Source organism: Kogia breviceps, chromosome 19 (assembly GCF_026419965.1).
Source record: "Kogia breviceps isolate mKogBre1 chromosome 19, mKogBre1 haplotype 1, whole genome shotgun sequence".
Classification (NCBI taxonomy): domain Eukaryota; kingdom Metazoa; phylum Chordata; class Mammalia; order Artiodactyla; family Physeteridae; genus Kogia; species Kogia breviceps.
The window spans coordinates 16188611-16206029 of NC_081328.1; the positions used below are offsets into that span (position 1 = coordinate 16188611).

Below are 17419 nucleotides of genomic sequence, written 5' to 3' on the forward strand. Positions count from 1 at the left end.
CAATTGTAATGAGTGGCTTGGCACTCAGGGGAGGCTCCGGGGACAACAAGTGCTGATTAGGATAAATTAATGACATGCTGGCTGGAACCTGCATAAAGCAAGATGAGCAGAGGGCAAAGGCCTGAAGTTTGGGTGTCTTACCATAGAGTTAGAGAGGAATGGGGAATTAGGGGAACCAGAGGAGAGGAAAGGGAAGCACAGAGGGACCTTGGCAATGAAATGTCACTGGAGGCAAGGGAGCCAAGAGTTTGGGCAGTTACATCCAGTCTAGCAAAGATGAGAGGAATGGACAGGCAAAAAGCCATGCCAACAGGAAAGTAATTAGGGACTTTCAGAGGAAGTATGAGAAAAGGAAAGATAGATTGTGGGTCTGGAAGTTTGGCCCCGAAGTAGATGCCCTGGGATACTTCGTGGGCATATGAATGAGAGCTTTTCGGTGGTCCTAATTGGGGAAGGCATAGCTGGACATCGGTTTAATATTCATCCTTTTCTTCAACACTGTCAGCATCATTTCTGACATCATCTAAAAGATATTAGTCAGTATTCATGTTGCATCCTTAAAGAATGGACAAAAGAACCGTCCAGACTCTGTCCTCTTGTTCTATTGGAATGAAATATTAATTAACCTAATATGTATTTTGGACAATCACCAGCCGGCAGAGACTGGAAACTTCTCTCACAGATATATCTCTTTGTATAAGTGCTATTGGCTTTGTGGGTTTTTTGTGGTAAAATTAAAATTCTGGTTTCGCTTTACCTCGTCACCCAGTTAGTATCCTGCTATGTGGCCTCACTGGCTATTAATTAGTATGTGCTCAGAATGTGTAAACTCACTTTAACATTAGCCTAAGTAAAGTGTATTGAGGAAGATGAAATTTAAAATAACACATTCCAAAGTTTACGTTAGATATAGATAGATCATCCATTGTTTTGGATGTAAACCTGGAAAACCATCATGACCCGATTCCACACGAAATCATTTCAACTCTGGTATTGGGGGCACAGGGAACGCCTTTGTTTCAGAAGAGCCACAATCTGTCTCTATTGTCTTTGGGGTCAAACAACCTGGGTTTGCATCCTGACTCTGACACCTACCAACCAACTCTGACTTCAGCCAAGTCACAGAACCTCTTGTGACCCAGCCTCATTACATGAGGGTAATGATACCTATTGGAAAGCCTCATTGAAAGAGTTAAATGAGAGGATGAATGTGTTGAATTAATAATGTATGCCAAGCCCTTAAAGGCTTTTTGAGGATGGTGAAACGTGAATCTTTCTCTTATCAACTGTGCAAAAGTTTCATTAACTCGGGTGCCTATCAGTTCAGCAGAGGAAGTCGACTGGGATTCCGGAGTCTGAGTACTTTGCCTTTGGGTCTAGCATTGGGATTTAAGAGAACGTTTAAAAAGAAAAAATCACCGAATCTCCCTTGGCCTTACTTTTTCCTGTTACTCAGCAGGCTACAGTAGCTACAGAAGAACCTGGAAACCTGAGGTTGTGTGCCTTATTTTTTGAGAGAGCTTAAGGCAGACCATAGCTCCCCAGAAATCAGCGGCAGAGATCTGTGTGCAGGGAGATATGCTAGCCCCAGGGCGCCCTAACTTCCAACCCGGGGAGCAATCCAAACTCGGAGGCTGGCGGGGGACGGGGAGTCTGAGGTGGTGGTGGGATGGGAGCGGACGCTTGCGGGTCGGCTCGGACTCTCTCCGGCTACAACCAGAGCCCGGTCGAGGTGAGCCCGGCGGCGTTGAGGGACGCGCGCCTTGGGGCCCGGAGGAGTTAGGTGACGTCACCTCCAGGAGGACTCGCTTTTTCATTAATGAAACCGGCCGGAGCGGGCGCATGCGCGACAGGCCTCCTTTCCTCTCTCTTCCCCCTCCCCTTTCCCAGCCGCGCTCTCAATCTCAAGCTCGCTCGCTCTCCCTCTCCCCGGGCCGTGGAAAGGATCCCACTTCCGGTGGGGTGTCATGGCGGCGTCTCGGACTGTGATGGCTGTGGGGAGACGGCGCTAGTGGGGAGAGCGACCAAGAGGCCCCCTCCCCTCCCCGAGTCCCCCTCCCCCGTCCCCCTCCCCCCAGCCTCCTCGCCAACGCCCCCTTCCCCTCTCCCCCTCCCGGCCGGGCGCCGGCCACCCATCCCCACCCCCGTGGGAACGTTCGGCGCCTGCACTCCTCAGACCCTCTCTTCGCCTCTCCCCTCACCTCAGCCCCCGCTCCCCGCCCTCTTCCCGGCCCTGGGCGCCGGCCGCCCGGTCCCTCCGCCGCCCCCCGGCCGCGGGGAGGACATGGCCGCGCACAGGCCGGTGGAATGGGTCCAGGCCGTGGTCAGCCGCTTCGACGAGCAGGTAACGGGCCCTTGGCCGGCGGGAGGTGGGAGCGGAGCGGGGGTGGGGACGGAGTGGGTGAGGGGAGGAAGGAGCGGCCGCCTCCCCCGCGGCCGCCTCGGGCTCTAGAGGAAAGACTGGGGGGATAATTGGGGGTGGCCTAGGGGGGAGGTGCGGCAAGGAGGGGACAGCTGGTGGCTCGAGCTCCCCTTCCCTCCTAAGTCGGGGGTGGGGCCTTTTCCCTGACCACCCCTCCGACCCTCCATCCCCTTTATCCAAGCCCTTCCGCTTGCTAATAGGGATGAGTGACCTGCGGACGCTTTCAGGGGCTCTCCATGTGGATTTAATCATCCCCCCCTTACTATTTTTTTTGTGAAAGGAGGTGGGTAACATTTAGGGCTTTCCTCTTCCCTCAGTGGATCTCCTAACTGGGGGGTGAGTAACTGAAGGAACCCCCCAATGCCCGTCTTGTGTACCCCCAATGGGAGAACGATAACATCCCGCCCCTCCCCCAGTTTCTTCAGCTTCCTCTCTTGGAGGGGGAAGAGTAGAAGAAAGCAGGGAAAGCACAGGTTTTGTTACTTTCTGCTCCGTCGTCTCAGCCCGCCCGGAGAGCTCCAAGTGCACACAGACTGCACGTCTTTTTGATGCCCCACACGGGCGTCCCCCCATACCCTGATAAGACAAGACTGGCTTTTACATTGCCGTTTGCAGTGGAAACCATGGTTCTGGTTCCCTACTGCTTCTGAAATATTTTTCCTTTTTTTTTTTCTCCCCTTCCTTGGTAGTGCAGTTTCCCCCTTTATTTTTTGCCAGCGATCTGAGAATGTGAATGTTGCTTCTGTAGTGGGAATCTTGGGGGTTAAGGGGAGAAGAGTGAAAGGAAAAGTGGGAAATTGCATCTGAGCCACTGACAACCGAGAGCAAAGACAGCTGGGAAGTGGTCCTGAAGCCGTTAAGTCTGCTGGTGTTTTGTTGTTTTTTTAAACCCTCACCTCTTAGCTGACAAGAGAACTTTCATTGAGAATATTTGAGATGGAAAAAAAAAGTTTCATAGCTTGGAGAGGTGCCTTTTTATTCCCTGAGCTTCAGACTCTAAATCCTGGGGCTGATCTGAATGAATGCACCCGGAGCCTTTTGTCAGTAGGATTTAGTTTAACTTTGTGTTGCTGTAGGTAGTTGGGGATCGTTTAAAGGGATGCTTTTTTGCAGCTGCAGTTCTACCATGGGCTTCCTGTGATGAGGGAAGTGTTTGAGATTGAGTCAATCTGTTTTGTTTACTGGATATAATCATAAAACTAATTATGGGAGCTGAATGAGGGGAGGGCTCCACTTTTATTTGATCCATAAACATTTTCTTATGGGACTCATAGTGTTTCTGACCTATCTGAAAGACATTTGGGAATAGGCAGAGGAATTGAGAAGAAATTTGAGAAGAAACTACTTAGATAAAATAGAATTATGAAGCCGTCAGAGACTTGAAGTTCTTTCACACATCCTTATGCTTCCAGACCAAAAAGTATCTAAACGACTGTGCTACTAATCTGTTTGAGGAAGTGAAATGTTACTGCATATATTGGATTGTATTATTGATAGAGCCTTAGATTTAAAACTTGAAAGAAAAGACTTTCTCTGTGTAATTTTAAAAAAAGGATTTAAAAGACACACAGAAGAACCCCAAAGCTGATCTGTGTGGACAGTTTAATCTGGGTGTGGGAATTTGATGGATTCACACCACGACTGTAGTTTCCAGTTTTTTTTTTTAGTTAGAAATTTTTTCCAGTTTTTAAACTTTATTTCTTCACTTCTTACCTGTTGATCTTTAGGCTTCTCTGCCACATATGACAAACATAGTTTTCTATATTTTAAAAGAGGAATGATTTTGATTATATGTCCAGTAATGCAAGTAAATTTTTCCTTCTTTTTGTCCCCAGAGTTAAAAGACCTTAGGCTTTGTTGTTTGCTTTGTTATGAATATTGTGGAATCAAACTCACCACCATCTGTTAAGTAAGGATGTAAGAATTTTAAACAAGCATTAAAAAAATATATTCCTTAGGTTGTAATTAAGAGAAAGATCCAGAGGACAAACTATTCCTCACATTTTTCTCTTACAAGGTTAAAGCCCACTAACTTTGAGATGTAAAAGTATAAGAGTTTAGGTGTTTAACATAAGGCATTTATATACATTAACTTATTTATAGAAGTAATAAACGTTTAATTCAAATTAGAGTTTACCTTGAGGTTGGAAAGCAAGAAAACTAAGGCTCAGAGTGGTTAAATGACTTTCCAAGGTCACATAGCAGGCCTAATAATAAGAGCCTCGGTATGAAAAGCATTGAATGCTGGACAATTAGGAATATTTTTTTCTGATAAGTATCCCATAGGATTTGTTTTAATAATCCAAAAGTATAGTTAGGAGAGAAGAATTTACCTTTTTATTTATGGGGGAAGACAACCTGCATGTAGTGAGAGATATTTGTATGAGAGTCTTAAGCATCTCAACTATGTGTAAAAGTTTTAAATTTTGGATGTATTGACTGTAATTTGTTTCACTGGGTCCAGGGGGAGGTGGGCTGCATCCTTTTACTATAGCTAAGACATGTGTTGAGGCAGAGAGCATGTGCATGTCTAAAGATGGCAGCTCTATTTATGATTGAATTGATGTTTTGGTTGAACTTCTAATATTTGTGGTGATTAAAGTAGAAATGCATTACTAGCTGCTGTTGATTACATATTGTACTCTGGTGGGTATTGTGCAGCAACTTGGTGCAGTAGACCCAGTTTAAGCAAGTGGTAGTGTTCCATCTTGACATTTTGAGCTCAAGTCCTTGTTTCCAAGGGGGTAAAATAAAATTCCTGTAACCTGCTGGTATTGCAACTAAACCTAATATTTATGGCCTAAGTTGAACAATTCTTAACAATTTGAAAATTAAGTACTGAACTTCCCTGGCAGTCCAGTGGTTAAGACTCCGTGCTTCCACTGCAGGGCATGCGGGTTTGATCCCTGGTCAGGGAAGATCCCACATGCACAGAGCTGCTAAAACAAAAACAAACAAACAAAAAGTCAGTACTTCCTTGATTAGGGATGGGAGTTGTGAAGGTGGACCGCTAGAAAGCTGAATGGATAAGTTACATCTTCTGCTTCTTCTAAACCTGCCTTTATGGTGCTGAGTGGTAAGTTTCTAAATTGAAACTGGCAAATTTTAGGTGTGCAGCTTTAATTTGTGACTCATTATCCAGGTTACTTAAATGAGAGGGAGAACCTTCTTACCTGCCTTACCTAGCTCCACATGCCCCACCAGCCTCTGTAGGACTTTGTTCCTGAAAAGGAGTATAGGAAAACTGGTCATATGAAGGTTTTTGTTTTAAGAAATTGAGAGAAGATATCACCAAATGATTTGTTGTAAATATGTTCACTTAAGCACTTATATTTTCCATATCTGGTCAAGTAAAAATGGTATATGAAAAGCCATAAAATAACATTTTAAAGAACATATTAGAGGGTAAACCCTGATTTTTTATTTTTAATAATAGCATATTTGTTGTTGTAAATTGAATGCTAATCGGAATGTGCTTCAAATATGTGGTAGAAAACTCACATTATAAAATGATTGGCAAGTGTCTTCGAAGTTACAAGCTACATGTTAATTGGCCAGATACATTTGTAAAACTTTAAAGTTGTTTTGGATTTAAAACAATATCTCCTTAGCTTTGTTCTTAAAGCTTGCTCTGCGTTTGTAAGGCCTTATAAGTAGTTGAAAATGAATATTCTTTTGACAAGGGGTATGTTCTGGTGAGTGAGAAAAAAATGCTTATTCTTTACTCTGGAACTCATCTTTTAAAAACAATTTCCAACTGGTCCTCCATTAGTTCTCTGTGTTCCCTCACTCCCCCCACCTTATCTAGCATCTAATTCAGTCTTTCTTTATGTGAGTGCCTTCCTTTTCACCTTCAAACTTACTTAGATTTTTTTTCTTTTAAACATTTACTTGGTCCTGTAGCTTTCTGTGTATAGATCAGTCTTTTTCTTCCTTTGTTGCCAGATACCTGCTGCCTCTACTGTTTATCCACCTATATCCTTCATAACTCTCTGAAAACTAGCTTTTGCCTCTGCTTTCCTTCCGGATTGCTTCTTTCCAGAAAGTGATTCCTTCTGGCAAAACAGTGGTTTTCTGATCAACTGTAATGCCTCTCTGGTGTTCCGTTACCCCTGGAAATCAGTCTCCTTGAATTCCCAAGACACAATACTGTCTTGTATGTACGCTTGCCGATCCTTATATGTTGATGTTCTCATCAATCCTTGTGCTTTCTCTATCATGGCATGCTGCCCGTTGTTCAACTGCGGTTCCCAAATGAGGGTCTGAGTTTTGTTCTGCTATTTACAGCCTCAGTCCTTATGCTAGCCATTAGATCTCTGTGGATCCTAGATTCCCTCATCTGTTGGAATTGACTAGAAAATCTGTAAGATTTCTTTGTAGTTAAAGTATTCAATGATTTTAATACTTTAACAGCATCTACCTGTGCCACAACAAGTCTATCGGCAGCTGACCCCACTTAATTTACCTAACGTTTTCTCATTAAGCCTCAGTGTGCACCTGTGTTCCAGTCAAGCTGGCCTAGTCTCTTCTGTGTATGTCAGGCTTATTCCTGCTTCTCAGCCTTAGTTTACACCAGCCCCTGCCTAAATGCTTTAATTCCTCCTTTATCTTTTTAAAATTCCTGTCCACACTTAAATGGGCAGCTCAAGCTTCATTTTTCCCACGAAGTCTTTTTAGACTAAACTCACTGCAGCCTCACTTCTTGGTGTGCTTGTCACCTGGGGTTCTACAGAACCCCCCTTTAACATGTCTCCCTTTGGGAGGGTAGGTTGAACATAGTTTAGCATTGTTTTTTTTAATCTTTTTATCAAGTAGAGTATAAACTTTCTTAAAAGCAAGAAGCCGCTGTTAGAATTCTCCTAATAGTCACCCCAGGGCCCAACACAGTTAGAAGCACACAGTGAGTCATTGATGGAATGTTTTTCATATGATTCCTGGTTCAAAGGTAGACTGGCTAAAAAGAGTGGTAATTTTGGCTTTGTTTTAAATGTAAATAACTGAATTTTAATTTAGTGTTTATGGTAGCCTCGGTCTTATTCAGTTAAGTGACATTTTAACTAGGAATAGGTTTTTAAGAAAAGAGAGCTTTAAGGAGGAACTTGTATATATTTATATTTCCTCCAACAGAGCTACCTTTTTTTTTGCGGTACGCGGGCCTCTCACCGTCGCGGCCTCTCCCGTTGCGGAGCACAGGCTCCGGATGCGCAGGCTCAGCGGCCATGGCTCACGGGCCCAGCCGCTCCGCGGCACGTAGGATCTTCCGGGACCGGGGCACGAACCCGTGTCCTCTGCATCGGCAGGTGGACTCCCAACCACTGCGCCACCAGGGAAGCCAAGAGCTAACATTTGAAAATCAAGTTTCAGATCCAATTAACTACCTTTGTGATCTTGAATTTGTCATTTACTTTTAGTGGCAAGTCTCTACATAAGGAAATTTTTTGCAGTTGTCTGATAGGATAATGAACGTGAAACACTTTGAAAAGACTAAAATTATTCAAATGTAAAATTTATACGTTTTCTTCACTGCTGACTGATTATTATGTTTTCACTAAATAAAGGAGATTGACTGGTCTCTGGATATGCGCCTGTATGTACCTTGGCCAATATATACCTTTAGCATTCACTGACAAATACTTAGGGTACTGAGAGGGTCCTTAGGATGACTATAATCGATCTGTTTTCTTGTTTATCATCTAATTTGTGGCATACATAATATACAGCTCTTCAAGTTTGGGAAGTGTAATAGAAAAATGTCATAGGTGTTTGTGACTTGGGCCAGCAATATTGTTATATTAGATTTTAAATATTGCTACAGTTTTTGACATTTTTGACCAATAGGAAATTAGAATCTTAAATCTCCTTTTTTTTTTGGATGTATTTAGCATGGAGAATTTTGTCCTTAAAAAAAAGGTTAGAGATATACTATAATAGTAAGCATGCCTTATTTTTGCATCTTTGTTCTTTAAATTACTCAGACTGCTGTGGGGCATTTTTGTTTTATTTTCATATTTGTTATGGTGTTCCATATAGAGTCTCTGTTGTTGCATTATAACAACATACTTTTCAGGGTGAGCCATGTATTAAAAGTGTGTTTTGCACGTGTGTTCACTAGGCCTCAGTCTGCTCTTTATTGGGGGTTTTGTGTGTGTCTGTATGTATATAAGACAAGGGATGGGAGTTGTAGGAAGGCTCATTTTTTAAAGGAAGTTTAAGGAGAATGTTCTATAGAAGAAGTAGAAGGGGAGATTTGTGGTCAGCTTAAACTGTTAAAAGGCTTAGAATCAATACTGAAGTAGAATATGGGCATCTTAAGCCCTTTCTTTGCTGAGGATTGACTTGGATTTATGAAAAGCATTGGCTTATTCCGTCTGACATCTTTTAGAATACCCCATTTTCTTGGGTGTGGAGAGGGAAGGATGAGACAAGTTCTGACCTTGAAGAACAGAAAAGTTAAGGTGTTTTTACATTGTGGTGACTGTGAATTAAGTTTAAGGTTTCAGCAATTTGTAAATTTCTGTTTCATACTGTTGGTAGAGCCCTCAGGAAAACAGAGCACACTCAGAGGTTGTGCTGAAGAAAATTTTAATGTTGTAGAATATAAATAACTGGAATTGATAGTGCCTCCAATAAACTCTCTCTAGGTGCCCGCTGTCGATGGCATATTTGACCACTTCAAATGTTATATGCCTGAGATACGTAGTTACCTTCTTTGGTTCTCTGAGTGGCTTTTGAGCCATTGATTATGTCAGCAGAAGGGCTTCTGTTAAGACAAGAAAGCCCCAAGCTCATATGGAATCCCATCCTGTTATAATGAAAAATTGGAATTATCCTCTAAACTTTACGTATTTTTGCTATAAATGGTACTAATCACTTTGCTGTAGCAATAACTTGAGGTGCAGACTTACAGTTTGCATATTTTCTTTATACCACAGCCTGGCACTCTTCTGGCTTAGCTTAGGGTTGCCACTACGGTCTACAAGCTGTTGCCTGCCCCTATTCATATTTTATAGTTTGGAGTGTCTTATCCTGTTGGATTTCAGAGAACTTACTTAACTTTTTCTGGTGAAATCCTTACCCCCTCCATTTCACATCCCCCAAAGCAGGGTGTTGTGTCTAGTGCAAGAGGCACGAAGTTAAGTTAGTAAATAGCAGGACATTTATTTTTATTTTTATTTTATTTTTTTGCGGTACGCGGGCCTCTCGCTGTTGTGGCCTCTCCCGTTGCGGAGCACAGGCTCCGGACGCGCAGGCTCAGCGGCCATGGCTCACGGGCCCAGCCGCTCCGCGGCATGTGGGATCCTCCCGGACTGGGGCACAAACCCGTGTCCCCTGCATCAGCAGGCGGACTCTCAACCACTGCGCCACCAGGGAAGCCCAATAGCAGGACTTTTAGAAATTTACTTTAAAGGGCTTTTATTTAACTTATTTTAAATCATAGTTTTATATCCAGATAATGGCCTTGTGGGTAATTATGGCTATAACAATCTCAAGCGACCCTTTTCTGTTTAATTGTTGACAGCTTTCCTTGGATAGTCCTCATAGTCATTTGGGCATGAGAAAACCACTCTTACTGCCTCAGATTTGTGATGGCAGTATACTATGTAGTAAGAGAAAGAGCTTTTGACTGTGCAGTTTTCAGAGTGACCTTGGGTAAGTCAACCTCTCTGAACTTCAGTTTTCTGTTTTTATCTGTAAAATGGGGATAATATCTGCCTTACTTATGTCATGGGCTTGTTTAGTGTCTTAGGTGTGACTCTTATGTGAAAGGAAGCTGTAAATAATCATAAAAGTGTATTGCCATGATGATTATCCTGTGCAGTATTTTTTTCTATCTTTTCTTTATATCGATAGTTTTGGTGATTATTATTTTTTCTATAATGCATGAAAAAAAAAACTAGAGAGGCAAAGCAACTTGTTCACAATCATGTGACATGTAATTAATTGAGTTTAAACTAGAGTGTGGGTGTCTTAATCCTTAGAGCAGTAACTTTCAATAAATAGAGCTTGGGCTTCCCTGGTGGCACAGTGGTTGAGAGTCCGCCTGCCGATGCAGGGGACACGGGTTCGTGCCCCGGTCCGGGAGGATCCCACGTGCCGCGGAGTGGCTGGGCCCGTGGGCCATGGCCGCTAAGCCGGCGCCTCCGGAGCCTGTGCTCCGCAACGGGAGAGGCCACAACAGTGAGAGGCCCATGTACCGCAAAAAAAAAATAAATAAATAAATAAATAGAGCTTTATAAAAAGGGCCTAAATTTTGTGAACAGAGAGCACAAATATGTAGAGTGAGGAAAGTATTATTGCTTCTTCACTCAAAAATGACATGTTACGTTTTACCTTTTATGTTCATAAGAGAGTATCTGGAAATCTTTTTCGATTGGTTATGTGTTAGACATAAGTTTTAAGCAGTGTATACTGATTTCATTGTTTATCATTCTTCTTTTCACCTTATCAAAGCTTCTCTTGGCTGTTAGAAGTTGTAACATTGTTCCCCTTTTATTTAGTATTATAATATTTTATAACTCACTGCAGATTTTTAGGTGAGGAGAGTTGAATTCGAAGGTGAGAGAGTAGAATTTGTGAGAGTACCAACAGGAGTGCATAATTATAAATATGAGATTATGTTTTTATTTCATTCTTTTATCTGGCATTTCACAGTCAAGTTTTGTAAAGTTGCTTTTCATACTCTAAGAACATTCCATTTAGGATTTGATTAAATTTGAGACAACCTTTTAAACTTTGGTAGTGTTTGAGTGCCTTGTTCTATTGGATTTCTGGGTCTTTCCTTTTGTCTGTGCCCGTCTGCTTTCCTTCCTTGTTTCCTTCCTTTGTCTACTTTTTCAGCTCCTTCCCGCCCCCATCCCCAATAACAACTTTCAAATCATTCATCTTGTCTTTTAGAGTATCTTTCCAAATCTCCTGTCTTTATCAGTGCCTTTCACTTCTGTCCCAGCTCAGGGCTGGGAAGATGTTTTAACTTTATGCTCCAGGCAGGTCTTCTTCCTTTTGGGTAATGGACTAAGGGGGAAAGAAAAGAAGCATTTGTATTTCCTGTTATGTTTCAGTTTTTGGTCTCTGATAACTGAATTTACAGTAGGAAATGGGAGAGATAGAAAGCATTGTTTTGGTTAAATGTTGGTAACAAAGATCAGTAAAGACCTGTGCTCTGTTTTCTGCCCTAACACAAACTACCTTTGCTATATTATGTAAATCTCCTCAATTCTGAGCTATTTCATTTACTGAATGTTAAACAGGAAAAATATAATCTGACAGTCCAAAGCTTTTATAATTCTTAAAATGGGTTGATGTTTGTTTCATTTTTTTAGAGCCAGTCCTTTTGACTAAGAAAATAATTCCAGTCACTAATTGATTAGTGACAGATCTTTAGTTAGAAGGAATCTGAGCTTACTTAAATCCACTTCTGCAATAGCCCTGACAGAAAATTGATCAACCTCTACTTGGACATTTATTAAAAAAAAAAAAAGTAGAGTGGTAATTCATATTCATTGTAGGAATATGAAATGTAACAAAATCACAATAAATAAATAAAAGTCATTTATAATAGCACAACTCGGAGGAGAACCACAGTTAAAATTCTGAAATTAGACCCCTTGGGTTTGAATTCTTGAGCTTGGGCTCTGCCATTGCTTACTAGTCCATGGCCAGGTTATTTAGCTTCAGGCTTCAGTTTCTTTATTTGTAAAAAGGGGTCAATAATAGTACTTACTTCACAGAGATTGATGTGAGATTTATATTAGGAAATACATGTAGAGCACGTGGCATAGTTTCTGGCAATAAATGTTAGATGCTGTTGCTTTTATTAGGTTGTTGGGATTGAATGAGATACACTGTCTTATAATCTGCTCTTTTAACATAATATAACGTGAGCATTTGCCCATATGATTATACTTTCTTTTACATTATTTAAAAATTTAAGGTATTATATGTAATTATATAAGGTATATAATTATATAATTATATAAGGTAATTATATGTAATTGTTATTTTTTTCTTAATATTTAAAAAATAAATTTTGAATTTTCTACACTGAGTATGTATTTTTATAATCAGAAAAACAATCGGTAACAAAGCAAATAAATGTTACTTTATAAAATGTAACTGGAATGTAAAAAAAAAATCTCAATTTTTAGCAGCGTAAGGTTCACATAAGAGTACGATCAGAATGAGGTGACTATATAATAAAATTATTAAAGCGCAAGAACTTGTTACAGTGCCTTCAGCTGTCCAGGTAAGAGAGGATCATGACCTGCCCACAAGAGAAGCCTTCTTGACAGGTCTGTTGATTTCAGAATTTTCAAGGATGGTTGTATGGTTGTACCTAACAAAATTTGACCAGTTCCTCTACAGACAATAGGATAAATCCTTTTTTTCCTGTCTGTTATAAATAGTACTATGATATATAATCTTATTTTGCCCTTTGGGCAGCCAGGGGTACTACATTTCAAGGTAACACATTCCATTAGTAGAATTGTAATTGTTAGAAACTGTCCCTTAAATTGAGCCTCTCCTCTGTCTTATTTGATCACTAAACATTCAAGTTCCTGTTCTTTGTGGTAGATGCTGAGCACTGTGGTAAATGCTGCGGAAATAAAGGCAAGACATGCTCTTGGTCTCTAGGAACCTAAAGTCTAGTAAGAGAGAAGGATGAAAAGAAAATTATGGTGAATGTTATGATGGATGCCTAGGATACAATGGGAGTGTGTGAGAGGAGCACTTAATTTAGACTGGGAAGTCAGGGAGAGCTTGACAGAAAGTGAAGCCTGAACTACGTTGTGAATCTTGTAGGTTCTTATATGCCATACTAAAATGTTTAAGCTCTCATTTGAAGATTTTGGGTGAATGTAATTTCATCTAATGGCTTATGCTTTAGTGGGAGAGGTTGAAAAAATATAATAAAGGGAAATGTGGAATGAAGTACCATAGGACGTAGAAGAAGATAGGGATCTAAATTCAGGTGGTGGATTTAGAGACTGAGATGGTGGAGAAGGAAAGAATGGGTTTGGTCTATAAAAACTGTTGGGGTAAATGAGAGAGAGAGTGCAGTTTAAGGGCACTTAGCAGTATTGGGCAGTATTAAGGACTCAGCTGAGTTTGGAGACAATGTCTTTGTTATGGTCCTAGTCACTAGAATTGAAGGGATCAAGGAGTGTTGAGGACCAGTTGTTGGATAGGTGGTCCACCTTGACATTGAAGTCACCTAGATTAGGGTTGCCAGATTTAGCAAATGGAAATATAGAATGCCCAGTTAAACGTGAATTTCAGATAAACAGTAAATGTTTAGTATAAGTATTTCCCAATTATTGCATGGGATAAAATTATTACTTATGTAATAAAAATTGAAATAACTAAAATATATTTTATAATTATAATTATTTATAAATAAATAAATGAATTTTATAAATAAAATAAAAAATATTACTTATGTTTATCTGAAATTAAAATTTAATTGGGAGTCCTGTACTTTATCAGGCAACACTCACCTAGATGGTAATGGATGTGAGGTAGAGGAAAAACTGAGCCAGGAGTCAAATTGTTTTGATGATGGGGAAAATATCTAGAAAATTGGTAGGTGACTGTGACAAGGTTTGTTAGTGAGTAGCACATGAGTCATGAGCCTCAAGGAAGAGTGGGAAGAGTAGAAAAGTTTGGAATTTGGCCTCCTGGAGTCTTCTATTCATTGTTCCTAATTCTGTTCTCTATAACTCTTCAGAATGTTTGTCTTTTTACTTTAAAAATGTTGGAAGACAGATCTTAAGTATTCCTCAGGGTTGTCTCCCCCACCCCGAGATATATTATTCATTCAATTATTTACAGTATAAATTGTTAAGATATTTCACTGTCATGGTTGTTTTTTCTCTTGGTGCGGTGGTGGTCAGTATTCAGGCATATCATTTGTCATCCCTTTTCTAAGTATTTTTGTATATGAAGGTGTTATGTGAGACTTAAAAAAAAGGCTTACAAAATGCTGAGCTTCAGGTACTCTGTATTTTTGGTATTCATCTGATTACTGGTACAGTTAACCTATCAAAGAGCATGTGTGTGCATATGTTTTTTTTTTAAGTTTTATATGAAAAATTTTAACATATACAAAAATAGAGAGATGATTATAAATGAACCCCCAGGTAATGTACCCATTACCCAGCTTCTACTTAGTTTTATTTCATCCATAGTCCTACCCCTTTTCTGCTCTGGGCATTTTCATTATTTTGAAGCAATCCCAGTTATCATTTCCATGTGACTTATTCTTAACTCATGCTGACCTTAAGAGCTGTGCGATATAAATACAGTACTCAATGGGGAAGACTTGAGTTTGAGTCCTAATTGTCTACTGAGGAATGAGTTAACCTGGGCAAGTCAAGCTATCTGAGTATTTTGAAGAGTGTGTATGAAGGTTGGGGAGGAGACATATGCTACCTGCCCTTTTTCACAAATCAAAGATACCAGGGGAATGTATGTGAAGGTAGTTTGTAAACTTGCTTTACACAGGTAAGATATCATTATTGTTAGTAAATAATGCTTCCTTCTGTAAGTGCTTAAAAGTCATCTGCATAATAATCAGTCCTAGAATTATTTGGGTGTTGACATTAAATTAAGTCCATAGTCCTAAAATGACCTTTTCACCTTTAGCCGCACCTGCATTTTGAGGCATCGTTGTTTTCTCATTCCCAGTCTGGCGCCTTTCTGTTTTTTGTGAGTTCTCAGAGTTCACAGACAGCATTCCCCTTGTCACATTTCAAAATTTACATCTGTCCCCTTGGATTAATTCATATAGACTTGAATTCAGGTAAGCAGGTAGATGGGGCCTTTATGCATTATCTAAGTGTTCTGATGGCTGTCAGCAATGCTCTTTTTCACATTTGAAGATAATTTTGTTTTCTGCTAAAACAATTAGAAATAAAATTGAATTGAATAGTTCTACTTTCAGTCTCCTATAGGTATTATACCATGTACTCTAACTAATGATTCTTGCCTTTCCTTCCTCCTCTTCTTGATCGTAATATATTTTTTGAAGGCTTTACATATTTATTTTAACATCTTATCATTAAAATCTTTAGTGATTCTGAACTTTTAACTTTTTATATTCATGTATCGGTTTATCTGTTGTATGTAGTGTGTGTTCTTTCTCTAATGGCCTTATCAATACTGAGCTGGGGATGGGGGACAGGAGGAACAGGCACGTTAGTTTCTTTCTTTCTGTTTTTTTTTTGGCCGTGCTGGGCAGCTTGCGGGATCTCAGTTACCGGACCAGGGGTTGAACCTGGGCCACGGCAGTGACAGCCCGGAATCCTAACCACTAGGCCACCAGGGAACTCCCACATTAGTTTCTTTAGAAATGTCAGCTTTACCAGATCACTTAAGACTCTTGTTAAAAGTACAGATTTCCTGACCCCACTGAACATCTATGAGTTCTAGAGGTATGGACAATGAGTTGTAGTTTAAAAAGTCTCCCCAGGTCACTTTGCTGTAAAGCTGGGTTTGGGAATCACTGTATGATATTCAGGGAGACTTCAGCTTCTGGGTAGTATAGTCATCTATACAGTACATAGTACAGTCATCTATATCACTGCAGTGAGTAGTAAAAAACGGAATGAACTTTTAAAATCATATTTTAGAAGTAATCACGACTAGATTAAATAAAATTCCAGATACAGAAGAGCACTTTGTAGGTGAGAAGAGGATTGCTGACATTTGCTGATTCTGGACACAGACTGAAGATAAAGAATGAATTAGAGGTGAACTGAGTCTTACTAAAACTGCAGCATAGCACTGACACGTTTCAGTTCATCAAAATGGATTGAATTGATGAGCCTCTCATCCCTTTTGCCTAATAGAGTACATAGAGAATGCTCACTGGGAAGATACGTTCTGGGGTCTCTGAGGCTCTTTCATTTCCAGTATCCAGTATACAATGAACAATTTCTAAAAATTTGAAAATGTGGAAAACTGTGATCCTTAATCAAGAAGAAAAATAAATGGTAGAAGTAGACCTACAGGTAATTGAAATGATCAGACAGGGACTTTAAAATAACTATGATATGATAAAGAAAATATAGGAAAACATGGACAAAATGGAAAGGTAGAGAATTGGAATTCAGGAAAAGGAATTGAATGGATATTCTAAGAATCAAAAACACGTCAGTAGCTTAAGGTCTGTCATTTATATGTTACTGAGAAAACTTTGGTGCAGGACTCTAGGATCTCACTCCACCCCTTGCCTTACTCTTCATTTATCTAAAAAAATGGGAAAACAGGTCAATCGAATATATACCATTTAAGTTCTATGAGAGCAGGGACTGTGTCTGTCTTTCCACTGCTATGTTCCCAGGGCTTAGTGCCTGGCACATTAAAAATAAAACAAAAAACATGCAACAACAAGAAGCCCACAGTATCTGAAATTAATTATTCATTGGGTGGATTTAATAGACTATACCAATAAAAGACAAGAGCACAGGGCTTCCCTGGTGGTGCAGTGGTTGAGAATCCACCTGCCAATGTAGGGGACACGGGTTCGTGCCCCGGTCCAGGAAGATCCCACATGCTGTGGGGCAGCTGGGCCCATGAGCCATGGCCGCTGAGCCTGCGCGTCCGGAGCCTGTGCTCTGCAACGGGAGAGGCCACAACAGTGAGAGGCCCGTGTACAGCAAAAAAAAAAAAAAAAAAAAAAAAAAGAGTATAGAACTTGTAGACAAGTCAATAGAAAATCCAGTTTGAAGCACAGGAAGGAAAAAACAACGGAAAAAGTAGGACAGAACAAAAGAGATATGTGTAACTCTAGTAAAAAGTTGAATAATGTGTGGGACTTCCCTGGTGGTCCAGTGGTTAAGACACCATGCTCCCGGTGCAGGGGGTGTGGGGTTGGATCCCTGGTTGGGGAACTAAGATCCCACATGCCACTCAGCGTGGCCCCCCCAAAAAAGAAAAAAAAATCGAGTAATGTGTAATTGGAAACCCAGAAGTAGAGAAGGGAACTTAGTGTGAGAG

The 17419-nt window shown here is 40.5% G+C and overlaps 1 protein-coding gene across 13 annotated transcripts in view; it reads left to right on the forward strand.

The window, feature by feature from the left end:
• The first annotated feature begins 1846 nt into the window (after positions 1-1846).
• NF1 (neurofibromin 1) overlaps positions 1847-17419 on the forward strand; it is a 245207-nt gene continuing 229634 nt past the window's right edge. For 5 of the 13 annotated variants that reach the window (XM_067021112.1, XM_067021111.1, XM_067021115.1 and 2 more), the window contains exon 1: positions 2215-2344. In XM_067021112.1, the coding sequence (XP_066877213.1) occupies positions 2308-2344 (37 nt within the window). In that variant the 5' untranslated portion in view covers positions 2215-2307. Of the gene's footprint in view, positions 2345-17419 lie in introns of all 13 variants that reach the window. The other 8 variants (XM_059047829.2, XM_059047832.2, XM_067021108.1 and 5 more) reach the window with 6 other exon arrangements.